Source organism: Aphelocoma coerulescens, chromosome 1 (genome assembly GCF_041296385.1).
Source record: "Aphelocoma coerulescens isolate FSJ_1873_10779 chromosome 1, UR_Acoe_1.0, whole genome shotgun sequence".
Taxonomy (NCBI): domain Eukaryota; kingdom Metazoa; phylum Chordata; class Aves; order Passeriformes; family Corvidae; genus Aphelocoma; species Aphelocoma coerulescens.
Genome location: NC_091013.1, coordinates 5,874,011 through 5,891,689, shown reverse-complemented (window position 1 = coordinate 5,891,689; position 17,679 = coordinate 5,874,011). Strand labels below are relative to the sequence as shown.

The following is a 17,679-nucleotide window of genomic DNA, read 5'->3' as shown; positions in this document are numbered from 1 at the left end:
GTTATGACAGCTGGTGAGGGGTCAGTAGCTCTGACCGAGGAAGCTGTGACTGGTCCAGAGAGATGGTCCCGAAAGGAATCGCCTTCCCGAGGCCCGGTGTCTTCCCTCAGCTGCTGGCAGGAGGGCCCTTGCAGAGGCTGCCAGCTCTTTAGTGATTGTCAGCTCGTGATTCCAGCTCAGCTCTGCAGGGCAGTCTCCAGGCCAGACCAGAGAGAGAGATGAGAGTCCCGTGTGGCTGTTCCGCACGAGGCAGCTTTATTAGTTCGGCAAAGGGGAGCCAGGGACGAGCAGCTCTCTGCCCTTGCAGGGGCAGGGGGCTAAGCTTTATAGGGATACAGGAGGTGGGCGTCAGAGGGTAAAGGCCAATGGGCTACAAAGGACCTGCATAGGGTCTCCCAGAGGATTCTGGGTCTGTCTTCTTCTTGCCGTAACCGAAAAAGTGGCTGCCTTTCCAGGGGAGTTCCGCTGGGAGGTTTAGGAACTCTCCTTATCTCAGCAGAGATCCCTCCAGGGCAGGGGCTGGGCATACCCCACAACTCCCCCTTCTGTATTTATTAAAAAAGCATTCCTGGCAGCCTTTCTGCAGCAACATAGGAGACAAGAGAACATAAGCAACACAATAATAATTACAATGAATACCCACAAAGCTCCCTTAATAAAAGATGCAATCCATCCCGTTATTCCCCATCGTCCAAAAAGGTCATTGACCCAGTCTAGGCTCTTATCTACTTTTAGGTCCTTTACTAGTTCTTGTAGTTTCTGGATGTTCACCTGGATGGATGTTGAGTGTGAAGAAAGGTTGAAGCAGCACATCCCTTCAAAGTCTTGGCAGCCATGTCCATGGGCAAGCAGTAGGTAGTCTATTGCTGCTCGATTCTGTAGGGTTGCGTGTCTGGTAGTCTCCTTATCCTTTAAAAGATCACTCAAAGTGGCAGATGTCACACTGGCCTGTTTGCTTAGCCAACACCCTAGGTGACTGATATCCCCAAGGGTTTGGGTGCAGCTAACCAAGGGGTGAACACGGAAACTGCGACTTGTCCTGCCTTATTCCAATTGTAAATGCGGCTGTCACAACTTTCATCAAACTCAGCATCAAGTTGCACCAGGTGAGGTTCAAATGAAGTATTAGGAAAAAAATACAAGGGTTGAAACACACTGGAACAGGCTGCCCAGGGCAATGGTGGAGTCACTATCTGTGGAAGTGTTCCAAAAAACACATAGAGGTGGCACTTGAGGACATGGTTTAATGTGAACACAGTGGTGGAGCTGAGATGACAGTTGGACTTGATCTTAAAGGTCTTTTCTAACCTTAACAATTCTATGATTCTTCAGCTTTCCACCAGAAGCAAATCATGCACCATCACTCATTCAGTTGTTATCCCCAAGAAGGAAAATCTTTTCATATCAGAAATGCATTTGACAATCTTTAAGTCCCCAGAGCCTGTCTGTGGCCCACAACAAGCCTTCAACAGCCGATGGGAAATTCCAGCAGCATGGGGAAACCCAGGAAAGCCCAAAGGCAGCACCCCACCCACCACCTCCACAGCTGGGCTGGTGTGACTGGAGCACAGGGAGGGAAGGGAGGGAGCATGGACAGAGTATACAGAACTCCAGTGCACAGCAGATAAGGGCAAGTTCAGAGAATTACAACCCTAGAAAGTTTGCTACAACAAACAAACATGAAAACCAGGCTAGCCACCCACAGCAGGGCACCTGAAGATAAGGATCCCAATCCAAGACTCAGCTGTCACCACAGCACATTTTGCAGCTTGAAGCCCCCAGGGAAGTCCCCCAGGGAAGCAGAGTTCTTCCCACTGCCTTGAGCCACGAGGGTGGCTACAGAAACACTTGCTGCCCCAGCTCACAAACTTCCAGAAGCCTGCTTTCAAATTAGGGTAATTTCAAAACCTAAAACCCTTGAAGAGGAAGCCATTGTCATTTTTGACTGTCTAGCAGCATGTATCCCTCTCCAAGATGACTTAAATCTCTCTACTTGAACTAATTACAGGACAGCTCTGCAAGCGATGCCTCATGTTGTTTATAGGTTGTTTTCAGGTAAGACCAGAAGTAATCATCCAGTTTCAGTACAGGCTGTTACATCATAAAACTTTCTCGAAGAAACCAGACTGTAATTTCCACTTGCAAACTCACTCATTAGGTTTCTATTAACTAATGGCTTTTGCCTAAAGGTGAAAGGACTGTTACTGTGGTTACATGAGAGAGCAGCATTTAAAGAAATGACAAAGTTGTCTTGATGTGGGTAAGGAATAGCAAGGTGGCATTTTTCTGCTCAGGGTACACTCAGGATTTCACTAAGTCACGGAGAAAGGTGCCTCCCTCACCCTCCTACAAGCATCAATAACAACAGTCCCTTTGCATAAAAAACCCAAAGGCAAGCAAGGGAGGGGAATAAAAAACATACTTGAAAAAATTACCAATGACTCAGCTACCAATCTTTGCCAGGTGCACAATGAGAAGTTTTCACCTTGGCAGCGGCCTTCATTCATCTGCTAGGTGATTTTGGCTAATCCCTTCAGAATTACTGATGCCTTCTCCACCTTGTATCACCATTCACTCAGAGCCCAGCTGCATCAACCAGTGCTGGATGGTGGCAAATGAAGGGGAAGATCTGACAAACAAATAATTTCCTTCAGTCTGCCATGCCCACTTAGTTCACAGCAACTCTGATACCAGTGTCACTCTGTGGTCACCACACAGGGAGAGTTTTAGTGCTCCAAAAGCATAAAGCCTTTGATAGTAGCATTTAGACTCCTCACCCTCATCCCTCCTGCACTGGAAAGGGACAGCTGGAATCCATTTTCTTTGGGACACAGAGCCCTGCTATTCTACTGGGAACATTTGGTTACTTCAGTACTTGACTAATTTAATTTTATTGCAGGCTGAGCTATCATGCTCAATAAATGGCCGTGCACATGATGCAAAACTTGGATGACAGATTGTAAAGAAGATCATGATTTTACAATTTAATCACATGCTTTACAATTTAATCATCCATTTTACAGTTTAATAATATGCTTTAATTATACCCAATGCCTTAGTTGTTTCAGTTGGGTTACTGTGTTAAAGAGTTATTAATTAGCATTTGAATTCTTCAGGAAGTGCTTATTCATTGCAAAACCTCACCCAGTTAATTACTTTAACCTCTGGGGAAAAAAAAAAAAAAAAGAAAAAGTCCTAAATAATTCCTTCATCTGATTAAAATGATTAAAATGAACAATAAATGAGTCAAATTTTAAATCTGAAAAAAATTACAAAGAAAAAAAAATTGTTAGTCTCCAGAATTTCATCTTATTTAAACCAGAACTGGAAAATAAGAAAAATTAAATATCAAATAGAAACTGTTTTAAGTGCTTATCCACATGGTGCATGAAACATCTAACACCAGCTGAATTGAACAGACAGGACCAAATCTCTCCTTTAGGGTAGGAGGAGCATCAAGCTAAGTCAGCTCAAATCAGAAAGAAATGTTATTTCAACTAAACAGCACTGAATTAAGCTAAATTAAGGGTCAGGTGCTCCAGCTAGACCCATCTGAAGCATTCCTGTGGTTAGACTCTACTTCCTTAAAAAAGACCTGCATTGCTCTCTCTTTATGCACAAGCTTGACTTCAGTAGGGAAGTAACACCAGCTCGTGGATGGCAAGAGAGCTCAACATTCACACGCAATTCAGATGCAATTTGGTATTTCAACTCTGATCTCAGTCACTCCCTAACCCAAAACTTCCAGAGAGACACTTGTGAGAACCAGAAACACCCCAGGGACTCTGTGGGAGCAAGGCAGCCAAAGGCAGGGACACAAACAAACCAGCTGTGCTGGAACAACCATCCTTGTGTTTTTCCTGAGTCAGAATGAAAACTCTTAGAAAATGACTGACCCTCCAGAAGAATGACACAGCTTTCAGGAGCTCTGACTTGTGGGTCATTCCCACTGCTGCTAGTGCACTTTTAAAAAGGCCTGTTAGCTGGCCACACATACCAAAATTTTTAGCTGTTTCTGAATAAGGAGATTATCATGAGGACCACCTTTGCCTAGAGAGAGAGTGAACATGGCCACAGTACCACAGAGCACCAGCTGCCAGGCCAGACACCTTCAGCATGGACAGACCTTGCTGCTGCCTAACAGGAAAGGTTGGTGTGCAGCCCTGGAGCAGCAGAACAAGTTTTCCTGGTATTTTTGCAGCCTTATGTGGAGTGGAGCATCTGCACAAAGCTGAGAGGGCAGATGAACTCTGCTCTTCTCCCAGGAAACCAGGAATAGGATGAGAGGACATAGCCTCAAGCTGTCCCAGGGGAAGTTCAGGGTGGACATCAGGAAGAATTTCTTCATAGGAAGGGTTGTTAAGCATTAGAGTGGGCTGCACAGGGAGGTGGTGGAGTCACCACCCCTGGAGACATTCAAGAAAAAACTGGACATGGCACTCTGGTCTGGCTGACAAAGTGGTGATCAGACAAAGGTTAGACTCTACCTCAGAGGTTTTTCCAATCTAAATGATTCTGTGATAAGAATGGCCATCAGTGCCTCAGTTTCATTGACAAAAGATAGGCAGGAAGGAAACCAACACGGAAAAAGCTTCCATAAATGTATGGAACATTGCCTCAAAAAATAACCTTCTCCAGTGGGGAGGCAGACAGGAGTTCATCAGAGACAGGTAGGACACACTACTAACATCAAAGAAGCCAGTGATGGCAGATGGCTTGCACTGGGTATCAGGAAGGGGCTGCTGAACAATCTATAATCAGGGCTTGGCCACGAGGAGAGAGGGAGGAACACACAAATCCAGGTCTTGCTCACCCCAGGAAGCCACATTGCACCAGGAGCAACAGGCAGGAGAATATGACCAGCACCTTTACCACAAAAAACTTCCTCAGTGGAAAGAGAACCTTGGCTAAACCACTCCTTCCACCACCACGTTTATCTCTGGAACAACCACTCAGATATTCATCCTCCTTAACCTATGAATTCCTATGAGGATAGAAAAAGGAAGCCCAAATTGCACGTTCATCCCCATCTCCACTCCTGCTCCATTTCAGATTTTTTTCTTGAGAAAGTATCTAATTTAAAAGCCTCCTCAAAGAAAAAGCTCTTTTAGGCATCATTTTCCTTATAGGCTTCTTATTTTTTTGGTAGATGTGCAGCTTTGGTGGTATTTGGCAGTTTAGAGGATGGTGCCTACACCTCCTGATAAATACAACACCCACCAGGGTTTCTCCACTTTCTTTGATCACAGCTGGCTGCAGAACAAGAATCCCTTCACTGGGCTGAAAGCTGAGGACTAGTCAGTGCAGGGCTTGTGACTCACATCCATCCTACACAAAAAAATACATTCTTTGTATTGCAAGAGTGTATCCAGAATGCAAACACACAGGGAATCTACATACACAGAGTGTAAACGATATGTACACAGAAATTATATAATAACACACCATGTTTTACACACACAAAGTGAAAGAAAACAGCAAATGGAGCACCAGCAAATAACCTATTTTGTCTTATAAGGAACACTTCTAACAACAAAAATTAAGAGCCTTTCACTCTTTTGCAGGGACACAAGTGGTAGCTGAAGTGTCTGGTGAAGCTTCTGACAGGCACGGATTCCCAAGTGTTGGGAGGCACAAAAATGAAATGGTAAGCTATGCTTTTCCTTGGGCTGGGAAGCAGATGAAGTTTGGGAGCAGAAGGAATTTCTTTTAATTACCAACAGGGAATAATCTCAAGATCAAACTATGACTATATAGATGCAATTGACTTTGTCCATATGAGAAGGCAAGAAGGAAGTACAGGTCTGGCATTGGCAAACGAAGCCTTGGCCCATCATGAACACTGAGAAGCCCCAGTTCTACAGGCAGGAGATAAAACCCACACCAAGACTAGATGGCAAAACAAGCCAGGGTTTCTAACCCATCCAGTTTCATACTCAAATTAGCTTCACAGATGAGGGTGCAGGGAAAGATGTCGTAAGTTACACCAGAGGAAGGGTCTTTGATCTCTGCTCTAGCATTCTAACAAAGCATTTGACCTTTCTCTTGTCTCTCTCCTTCTCATTAGGGAGACTGCTCTCTGGATGATTGCCTGCTTACTGCTTGCATCTCTGCCCAGAGGTAAATATACCATAATGCACACCTAGAAATTTGCAGAGGCATTTACATATGAACACACAAGCTGCAAGCAGAGTCTTGGAGCAAAACAGAACAAATGAATGCAATGCTTTGCATATATTTCATCCCAGTCCAAGGTTTTCAAGTACAGGTCATAACCTTCAGATAAGCCTCTGTATCCAAAAGAAGTGGTGTTCAAAGTTAAGGTGTTTCAGACCCATAAACCTTTACCTGTGAAGTTTATCGTGCCACATCCTTAAAAGTACCCTACCATTTTCATACAATTAAAGATCACTTGGAATTTCACCCTTTGCAACCCCCAACCATCTTGCATCTGCTTTTGTATTTAGACTCATTAAGACTTTATCTCTCTACAGGCATAATCAGGTAAGTGAAAAGAATAGAGCTCAGCAGCAGACTCTCTCCCTGAGCCTTTACTTATGCTCTGCTTAGTTTTAGCAGAGTTGAGCTCCTGACATATGAATTAGATACCTCCTTCCCTATAAGAAGGATAAACTAGTATATGCTGTTGAGAGAATTTTATACAAGGTATAATTTTCTTATCGAGGTTTAAAGTCAGCAGTAGTAAGACCTCTGTGTGTGGTCAGGATTCCTCTCTTTGCCCAGAAATGCCTCACATGTACCAGAGGCTGTGGTGGTTATGGAGGTTACACTTCACCTGGAAAACAAGGGGGGAACAAAAAAGCCCAATCTTAATGAGCTTCCCTGCACCACACTTTGGTTGCTGATGTAGGAGTGTTTTCCCATTACAGGAGTCTTACAGACTGGTTAAATTGTCTCATTCAACTTAATCTTAAAGGCTTAAGCATTTCAGCAATATTTAAAATGCATAATTTAAAAAAAAATCCACAAAATACACTCATCCCACTTTCCATTCAAGCCTCACAACTGCAAATGAAAGCTGTGTGCCAACATTCATCTTCTCCAAGATAGAGAACTGCCCCTTCCACATGCAAACCTTACTTGGTAGGTGAGATAAGCACTATTAATCCTGATTTACATGCCTCAGCAGCAGCTGCCACCACAAGGGTGCTTCAGTTTTCTGGCCAGGAAGGTCCCTGCTTCCACATCTGGTACATCAACACCTCAGTAGGAAGCTTACCAGTATCACCAGCCTTCAGCATGACTTTACCCTTCTTCTCCTCAAGACTGGCTTCTGTAAGGACACTTACTTGACTTGCCCCCAGAAGTCTGTTCTCCCCATCAACAAAAGGCCTCACACAGCTGTGCTCATTAAATAACTCATTACAGCAGATTTCAGTCACCTGCCCCTGTCCCAGCCAATTTCAGCAGTGCCTCTTTTTTTGTCTCCTTCTGCCCTGGTTTTACCACCTGGAAGCAGTGAAGGCAGGGTGAGCTGAACCCTGTGGGTGTTTTATAGAGTTCCTCACAAGTGGTACAAGGTTTATACACCGTGCCATGGAGGAAAGGGAATGGGTGTGGCTCAGATGTGCCAAATACTGGTGTCCTCCATCTTCAGACAAAGAATCAAGAGCAAATAGGTGCACTTCCAAAACCAGTATCAAATGTACAGGTGTCCACAGTCAGGAGATAGGACCCACACCTGTTCTCCCTCTTTTGCTCATTAAGAAAATCCTTACTGTCCATTTTTCTGAATAGAGCTACAAGTTCTGTTTATCATCTTTTTTTCATCCCTGTGCGACATCATGCAACGCAAGCACTCTCTCTCCTGATAGCACCCTGCAGACAGGACTTCTCCCACCAGAAAAGTCTTGTTCCCTCCTCTTCTGGAGGCTCATTTCTTCCACTGCCTACCAACCACCTGCAGCAGCCTCAGGCACACTCATCTCCCTCTGTGGTTTCCTGACCATGGCCAGCCATAACCACAATCTGCTCTCAGATGTGGCCTTGCCTCAGGGACATTCTGCTGAGCACAGCCTTTCCCCACACCCAAACAGCTCAGGGATGAGGCTTGGGCTGCTCCCTGCCCTTCCTCCCCTCCCTGATCTGGCAGTGGCCCTTGAGGTATGCTGGGGACAGCTGATGCTCCTGCCTGGGCTTGTCAGGGCATGGGGATTGTAGGGTGATACATGCTGAGCAGTAAGGGCACAGAACAGTGGAGGCTGAGCTTGGTCATAATTCAAGTTCCCTTTGAGAAGCAAAACCTGGTCGGCAACTGATCCATTATGAAAATTAGAGAATCACAGAATTGATTGATTAAAGATCATCAAGTTCAACCCATGACCAATCACCACCATGTCAACCAGATCATGGCACTGAGTGCCATGTCCAGTCTTTCCTTAAACACCTCCAGGGATGGTGATTCCACCACCTCCTGGGCAGCCTGTTCCCAGGTCTAATCACCCTGTAAAGAATTTTTTGTCATGGCCAAAGTGTAATGACCAAAAGGCTGAGTTCTCCACACAACAAGGGGATTCTCCTTCCACCACTAACCAGAAAAAACACTTGGGATATGTGGGTTTTTTTCAGCTAAAAGTGGACGTTGTTGGGCAAATTGGACTGGGATTTTCAGCTGAAAACTCTGAAAACCAAAGGAAAGCAGATGTGTGGTGATAGAGTTATAACCAAAGACATTTACTTGGCTCTGAGGTTTAGCTGTCTGTATCACGCTTTTCCTTCTGCTTTCATGTCTGGATAAACACACTGTGACACCAAAGAAGGCTGACTGATGTGGAAACAGGGGCCTGAGCATGTGACAAGCTGAGTCCTGGCTGATGTCACTGACTTCAAGGGGGAAGTGGGATTCTCTTTGGTCTTTAGCCTGACATATGCAGAGAGCTGATGCAAGCCAGGAACACAGGAATGACCCCACTGCAACCAAGAAGAACTTACTTCAATATTGAGTCTAGTTACTTGTCCCATGTGCTTCACAGAACTTTGGCCATGGAAGCAGATTGAGTTGTTTCACAGTGAATTTTAGCATTTCTTCTTGGTGCAGTCACAGCCTCGTGCTGCTTTTGTTCTGCTCCATGCTGGGAATAACTATTCCTTCCAAATTAATTAATCTGCATTTTAATTTATAAAATTATTTTATGCAACAGGTTTGGTCAGAGTGCTAATTTAAGCCCACATTCTGTGTTGGAAATACCTAGTCGTTCATGCTTTATGAATACATAAAAACCTTCTTCAATAACCCAGTTTTCCCCTAGAAGATGTAGCACTGCAATCTGGTGGGAATTGTCCTGCTTGATAGTGGCAGACTCACCCATTTGTGCAAGTTTTAGTATGCTTTCAGCTAACTGGGAAGGATTTATAGAAATAATTGGCATCAAAGTTATTAAATGAACAGTGTGTGTAAGTGGGGTGCAGCTGGCTGCCTGTGCCCCTGTTTGTTCAGCTGCAGGATACCATCACCCTGGCTCTTGCATGTGCTGGAATTGCTTGGGAAGGTTGGGAAGGTTGGTAACACCTCTGCCTGATGTCTAGGACACCCACCAAGTCTCCCCAAGGTCTTGGAAAAATCATTTATCTAAAGTGGGAATGACAGACTCTTCCTTCTGGCTGTTGGAGATTACCACCAAAGAGTATGAGAGACCCCCAGACAGGGGTTAGCAAGACTGCACCAAGCCAAACCTGAAGAAAAAAGCCCTGTTCCATCCAACCCTCTGCAAGATTTTGCAGAAGGGAGATGGGAGCCCCCAGCACATTATTTACAAGCTGGGAATCACAGTCTGGTAGCCAAATAATGGGAGTTGTGCTGGACCAAACTCATCCAGGAGTTTTCTCCTGGTCTAGCACTGTTTTCACACTTCTCCTTTTTTTTCAGACAGACTTCCTACAAAACTAGAATTGTTTAATCATATCTGCCCTTCTCCACTTCCCTGCATCCCCTTTTCCTCTTGTGAACTGACCTATTTATTAAAGTCAAATCAGACACCTAATCCCAAAGACTGAGATCCCCAGGAGCTGGAAGAAAAATCACCAGCTAAGGAGACAAGTGGGAACAAGTTCAGGCAAAAGCCTCACTTACAAAGTGAAGGCAACTTGCACATACCAACATCTGTCCTGCTGCACAGCTGGCTGGGCTCTGAGCACACATGGCCCTCCTGGCTGGAAACAGGAGGACTTGGGAGGGAGAGTGCCAAAAATGATGTGGTGAAGCCAAATTACAGGAAGCCTGGTGCCCCTGTCTCTGCTGCACACTGATGGAATTGTCTGGGTTTTATTCCAGGTCAGCTAGACACCACATGCCATGCATTTGTTGGAGAAACTGTGGTTTTGCCTTGCACCACCACCCCTCCTGGAGACCTGACCCTTGCCGAGTCAATGCTCTACTGGCAGATTGGCAAGAAGATAGTGCACTTCTTTCAGAAAGGGCAGGATTCACTGGAGAGCCAGGACAAACATTTCCGTGGCAGAACCAGTCTTTTTCTGGACCAGATGAAGCATGGCAACCTTTCCTTAAAGATCTCCAGTGTCCAGTTAGAGGACAATGCAGAATACACCTGCATCTACAAACAGACTGCGGGTCATGAAACAAAGAAATCTAAAATTAAACTCAATGTATCAGGTAAGGTTTTGTTTAGTTCAGAGGGAGTGAGTCGAGGGCACCATTTCTTGTTGATAAGCCATACATGGCCACTGACAGGGATTACTTCAACTTTTAAAGCAATTTTTCACTCAGTTTCATTCTGTTCCTTGCTTTTGTTGGAAGAATATGTGAGAAAGAAAAGAAAAATCTTTCTTTGTTAAGCTTCAGCCCTTCAGGACTCCTAAAGGCAAGGCCCCTGCCTCTTCGTCCTCCCTTCACAGGAGACATTAATGAATAATGTCCCCAAATTTAAGCATTTGGTTATTTATGGATTTGTACTGTCTTTGATCCACTCTGCCCCAGAGGAACAGGAGAGTTTATTTCACTGTTTGCCCATGGGTCTGTGAAGCAGAAGTTTAATCTCTGGCAATTGGATCCAAAGTCCAGGTCACAGACCCTTTCAGAGGGATGACAGCCAGTGGCTACTTTCCTTTTCCCTTGCAGCTGGAAGATGTGGATCTGGTGGCAAGGCTGGACAGATGCAACAAGAACTATTATTTTCCCTTCTTAGGAAAATGAGTGAGACCATAATACATGTTTGAATAATGCCAAACAAGTGAGATCATGTTTGAACTACCTACAAGCCACCATAAGGATGAAGCATTGAGTTTGACCAGCTGACCAACTGAAAAAGAAAATCAAAAAAATAAGGGATACATATCAAAACAAATAATACCTTTTTCAGGTGTCTTGCTTGAATAAATCAGCTGGAAACTTCATTATGTTCAACCACACAGATTTACTTCTGCTTAAAATAGAAAAAAAAAATATCTTTCTTTTAATGCACATAATTCCCAAGAGAAAAATGTTTTCAAAATGTAAAGGGAAATACATTTGTTCAAAAAATTTCAAAGTGACATGTTTTGCAGTTTTCAAACTGACAAAAATTGTTTTGAAAATGCAGAATCAAAATGTTTCCATCATCTAAACTTTGGGAGCAGTAAGGTGTCTGATATAATTCTGTGATCATACTTAAACTTTGAGATTGTTTGATAAATGTATTCTTCCTCAGGAAAAAATAAATAAATTTAAAAAAAGAACATTAAGCCTTAGATCAATTATCAGAAAACCAGAAAAAGTTCTAGGCTCCAACAATTAACTTTGATTCTTGTGGGTTTTTTCCAGCTCCAGCTCCATCTAGGATTGAGGAACCACCTTCCCCTTCTGGTAAGGCAATACTCCTTAACTTGCTAAGTGTCTGAGTGGTTATCCTGTGCTTTATTTTGCATTTGCAAGATTGGCAAAATGTGCTGAATAGACACAGTCCAACAAACTTGGGGTGCTTGTTCTCTCTTACTAAGCCTGGCAAAATACAGCTGTGCCAGACAGGGAAAATATCTCCACCATTGAGACAGACCTGAACTGCAGAGAGAAGGATGCTGAAGTGCCAGGAGTCACGAGTCCATGAAGACACTCACTAGTATGGGCATCATAAAAATCAGTAAAAAACAACACAGCAGCCACTCGGTTCTGGGAGTTAAGGCCTTTGTGAATTACCTTGGTATGAATAAATCATAGGATCATCAAGGCTGGGAGACACCTGCAAGATCATCCAGTCCCACCATCAGCCCAGCACCACCATCATTACCCCTAAACCATGTCCCCAGGTGCCACATTCAGGTGGCTCTTGAGCACTTCCAGAGTCAGTGACTCCAACAACTCCCTGGGCAAGTTATTCCAGTGCCTATAACCACTCTTTCAGTGATTTTTTTTTTCCTAAGTTGAACCTCCCCTGGCACAATTTAAGGCCATTTCCTCTCATCCTTTCATTTGAGACATGGCAGAAGAGATCACACTACAACTTCCTCTCAGATAGTTGTAAACTACCAGACTGAGAAATGTGAGGGGTCCTTTTGCTAATAAATATTCAAAAAATACATGATTAGTGACTCCACATAAATTCTTCTGAGAAATTAAGGTAGATTTCATCCAAAGGCAATTTTGCAATATAGTACAGATGTTCATAGGTTTATTCATTACAGAAAAGTACACTAAGATAATTTGTAAACACTTCTGGAGTGAATTCAATGCAGAAGGGATGTACACCTTGTACATGCCATCGTCAGTAAGTTCTTCCCTAATAATCCTCCTTGCAAGCCAAATGATTCTTATTAGTGCTACAAAACCTTAAATTGGCATCAAACCTGTTACACTTGTCATATAAAATCAAGAGCTGCAATTTGTATTTTACTCAGTGGAGCTGGAAGATACGAAACTTTACATAGCAATTATAATATTACAGGTAACATGGTAAGTTCAGCTACTCTATGGCATTACAGACAGATTAGGCTGCAATAAACTCAAACAGAAACTAAGAAAGAGAAATGTTCCAGTGTTTTATCTCATGATCACACAGAAAAAAAAAAAAAAAGTTCTTGTGTCTCATGAACAAAAAACCAGCTTGAAAAAATACAGGAAATATCCATTTTTAGACCTAAGATAGGTAGTCTAGCTGGCTCAAAGGTCTTTGAAAAACATGAAGTTAAATTCAAGATGGTATTATGTGCCTTCACATTACTTTATAAAAGCAAACAGAACAGGAATTAGAATATCTCCAGTTGTTACCTTCCACAAGAAATCAGAAATTATCAAGGGTCAAACCTTTTAATGCAGAAGCAGTGGAAGATTCTCAAAACCAAATGTAAGTGGGTTGTATTTCAATGAGATAGTTCTATGTGTGTTTGGCTCAGCCAAAACCTTCTGACAACTCTCCCTCAATATAAACTATTTCTTATAATGAAAAGGTATTTTCATTGAGGAAAAAAAAATTACTGGGACAAAGGAGGAATGTTTCACTTTGTTATAGGAGTACAAACTGAATCACACACCTTTGACACCTGATGGTTCTTGTACTGCAGGATTTTGAGGGACTTGGGGATGAGGAAAGAAAAGCCTAACTTTTTAAATGTAATTTTTGGCAAAAAGGAAAAAAATATTTCCTGTTGTCAACTTCTTTTGAAGAAAATCATCAGCTATAGCTCCCTTTCTTTTTTAAATTATTTTTTTACTTATTTATTTTCAGTAATTTCTTGAGAAAGGGAGAAAGAGAATCTGTTTTATATTAGTTGTTATTTGAGAAAGGACTTAGGAGAATTAAAAATGACCTGCTGAGAACAAAGGCATTATATGCAGAAACAGTTCTCACATTTCACAGTCAACCAGATCAACAAATACTATTTTTACATAAAACAGAAACAGTTTTCATCTGTTTCACTATGGCTGCATTTCTGTTTGTTTGCTGCCTGGATTATTTTTCCCAACTACTTTAAAGAGCCAAATTTTATTTTCACTCTGAATGTCTTGCAAGAGTCCTTCAGGGTCAATAAAACTAGTATAACACTTTCTCTGGGAAAAATGAAAGGGTCTGGGCCTGGAAGAGGACACAAAAGGCCAGGAGGCTTGTTGTTATGACCCTAGATTTATTTCAAAGCATTCCTGAGGATACCTGATGTTTACTTCTTCTCTCCACATTAATATCACAAACTCCTTCCAGGAACAGGGAGGAAGCACCCTGGGTAGAGATAAGTTAACTACAGTGAGATACTGACAGCTGATACCACAGCAATAGGAACAGCCCTTAGGCTGGTGATGTAAAAACCAATATAGAGCCTGATCTTCCCAGAGAAGGATTAGGACCTGAACAGTTATAGAAAAAGTTTCTCTTCTTTTTAAGTCAGGGGTTGAAAATCTCTTTTTACTTGTGTACTACATCCAGCACAGGTTGAAGGTTCCACCTGCACCGAGGGTAATTTGTGCCCTGTGTCCACGTTGTGGGTTTTGTACCAAAAGTGGCACAGTGCTGCTACCACCTAAAGTGTGTATGACCTAGGCTTTTTAATGTTTATTACCATTATTTATGGACTCTTAATCAAAACATCTGCCTCAGGCCCTGAGTAGGAAGAATAGAAATGTATTTTCATCCTAAAATCATAGAATTGCTTGGGTTGGGTGGCTTCTCAAAGATTATCCAGTTCCCACCCCCCTGCCACGGGCAGGGACAGCTCCCACTAACCAGCTGGCTGGTTGTTGCTTTTCTATCAGGATTTTAAGCAAGGATTCTCAGTCATCCAGGAAAATTGCATTAATTGTTGCTGAGTTTCTGTGCCTTTTCTGTGAAGAAGAAAAACTTAACTTGTCCCAGTACCTTGAGACTGTTTTGTCTGGACTGTGCACAGGCACATAAAAGGAGAATTTTGAAAATGAGCCAAAATTAATTGTTTTAAAAACAATCCTCCATCAATGCATTTCTGTAAAATGTGTCATGCAAACTTCAAATACACTTTTTTGTCAAGCCACCACTTACATGCTGACTTCGTCTCTTTTAATTTTTCAGGGCAGAGTCAGATTTGCTCTGGAAGCCCCACGGATGTGCCATGTCTGGCTATGCTTCCCTTCTCTTTCCTCCTCCTGGTCCCCCTGGGGGTTTGGCACTTGTGACTGGGGAAGCCAACCTTGTCTTCGGGAAGTTCTCCTCACCAGAGGACCTTTCTGGGCAGAACAAGTCTGTGGGGTCAGTGTGACACCTGTTCCAGAGCTACAGGGAAGAAACACCAAGAGCTGAGAACAGACCAAGCATTAGGTGTTAACGTCCCACATTCTGGTGTTCCACAAAACCAAGGGCAGCAAAATTCTGAGGTGGCAAGTCTGCTTTTGCATTTGTTTCTTGGAGTCCAGTTTTAGTGCTGCCAGGATATATATTTTTGGATTGTGGGGGTTTGCTTTAATGACAGGATGAAAGGCTCACAAAACTCCAGGATCACATGATAACTGATCCTAGTGAGATCTTCTGCCTCTCATCTGCTGTTCTTCAAGACAACGGAAAGGAAGAGTGGGGGTAACTACTCTCTGTGTCAGACAAAAACTGGAAGTAGGAAGACACTCCCATTTTGTGAAATGTAAGGATGGAAACCTTATGAAACTTGATTCTGGAACTTCAGCTTCCGTTTTCACTCTTAAGCGTCATGAGTTATCAGTAAGAACCCTTTTTTTCCGCAAGAAATTTAGTATTTCTTCAGTGAAAGGGTAAAGTTGACTGAGAAAGATGGTAGAAGTTCACAAAATATCCACATAGAGGAAGGAAGTGATGTATTACTTAAAATTCCACTGCTAAATAAGCCAAAAAACTTCAGAAGGCTGAATTCAGCATTATCTCTTTTTGTCATGAAACACGGCAAAGCTGGATTCTTAAGCTGGAACTGTGCAACGAGAAATTGATACTGTGACAATGTTACTCGTTTAAAAAATGTACCTTTGGAGGGGAAAAAACATTCAAAACCTCATCAGAATCATTGTAACTGATACCTATGCAAACTGAATGGGTTTACTTCTGGAAATGTTCAGTTCAGGTAGCATAGGTGTCCTGCGTAAAACTTGGGTCAAAAGGATCCTGCATACAATGTTGAGAAAATGCAGGAGTTTTGTTTGGGGCCAGAACTGCAACTCCCCTGTTTCACAACCAAAAAGCATCCAGAGAACAGAACTACTCCCCACAGGCTGGTGATCAGCAGTGACTTACCACGTCCCTCCTGCTGAGCCCTCGGGCTGGGGGAGTGACTCACAAGGATGCACAAGAAGCCAATTTGATTTGGAACAGTTGCATCATTTTTTCCAACGGAGAGACAAGACTGTTTTTGCAAGGAAGGGACAGAATAAATCAGGCATAGAATGGATGTAAAGGAGACAGTTACCTTTGAATTTCTTAACTAAAGGCCCTTTCCCCATGGTGGGGAAGAGAAACAAAATCCCACACACGGCCTGTGCTGGTGCTGCAGTGAAGCTCAGCTGGTACTTGGCTACCCTGTGTACAGAGCAGCTCAGTGCAACAGCTGGGGTCCAACTGCACAGAGAGATTTGACTGTAAGAATTGTACATACTGTGACTTTTTGTGTCCCACCCTCCAAATGTTTGCCTCAGATTTCATGTATTTTTCAAGACACAATTTGATTACAAATAAAAACCTGAAATAAAACCAAAAGCCCTGATGAGAGCAATCGCTTGGTCTGTAAGAGTTCTTTATTTGTATTCTGGTTTTTCCTACGGTTAGAGAGGCTCCTCTGCAATCAGAAAGTTTAAAGGATAACTAACACCTGTGTAGTTTTGTTGGCCCTAAAAGTCTGGACTGCTTGCCCTCATCTCAAGGACTCTATGACTTCTAAAAATCCATAGCCACTTAGGCAGCCCAGCATTTCTTAGGTGTAGAATCCCAGAATAGTTGAGGCTGGAAAAGATCATTGAGTCCAACCCTTAACTCAGCACTGCCAAGTCCACCATTAAACCATGTCCCTCAGAGCCACATCTACACATCTTTTAAATCTCCCCAGGGGTGGCTGTTCAGTTAAAGAATCTCAACATTTTGGAGCCAGATGTGTGTGTGAGGAGACAGCCCCTGGCACATGCTCAGGCATGGCTCTGATGGATCATCAGGCAGAGAGAGACTAGAGATGAATTCCTTTGCCTGCAGTGCCCCTGTCCAGGGGGCTCCTAGGAAAAAAACATTCTGTCAGAAGCAAGGACTTCAAACCATATCTAATTTATAAGCTAAGGTCTGTGTTTTGTTTCACACTTGAAAACAAACCAGAAGCCAGTGCATTTTAGGAGCAAGCTTTCCTCTTTGCAAAGGGTCCCACAAGGTAAAGGGATGTTGAAACAGCACATCCTGAAATAATTTGCTCTAGCTGTGCTAATTGCATTCCCACATAGTGCTGTATGTAGCAACAATCCAGACTGGAATTATAAAATTCCTTAATCAGTGCACTGACAGCCACATCAAAAAAGACAAGGTCACATCTTTTAGCCAATGCAGATGGACATTTTTTTGGAGGTGCAGGAGTAACTTGGCTGTCTGCTTCCTTTAACAATATCCTCCCCTCCTTTCCCTTCTCTTCTCCTTTCCCTTTACCCTTTTCCTTGTCCCTAAACCTTTTCTCTTAACGTTTGTTTTCCAAACTATGGGCAGATGTTGGGTTTATATCTCATCCCAGGTGCCTTCCAGTTACACTGTACATAAGACATCTAAAACCTCTCCCTCT

At 43.0% G+C, this 17,679-nt stretch overlaps 1 protein-coding gene and 1 long non-coding RNA gene across 2 annotated transcripts in view; one reads left to right on the top strand and one right to left on the bottom strand.

Annotated features, from left to right (window-relative positions):
* The window catches only part of LOC138114234 (programmed cell death 1 ligand 1-like), a 33,344-nt gene extending 16,712 nt beyond the window's left edge, over positions 1 to 16,632 (top strand). The window contains exons 2-6 of the mRNA XM_069023488.1: positions 5,565 to 5,647; positions 6,068 to 6,120; positions 10,292 to 10,630; positions 11,777 to 11,818; positions 14,985 to 16,632. Of these exons, the coding sequence (XP_068879589.1) occupies positions 5,640 to 5,647; positions 6,068 to 6,120; positions 10,292 to 10,630; positions 11,777 to 11,818; positions 14,985 to 15,088 (546 nt within the window). The 5' untranslated portion in view covers positions 5,565 to 5,639 and the 3' untranslated portion in view covers positions 15,089 to 16,632. The remainder of the gene's footprint in view (positions 1 to 5,564; positions 5,648 to 6,067; positions 6,121 to 10,291; positions 10,631 to 11,776; positions 11,819 to 14,984) is intronic.
* On the bottom strand, positions 6,642 to 7,328 carry LOC138114299 (uncharacterized). The gene is made up of 2 exons (XR_011152586.1): positions 7,241 to 7,328; positions 6,642 to 6,796 (listed from the first exon to the last, which is right to left on the bottom strand). It is a non-coding gene; the product is annotated as an uncharacterized lncRNA (long non-coding RNA).
* Positions 16,633 to 17,679: the final 1,047 nt, after the last annotated feature.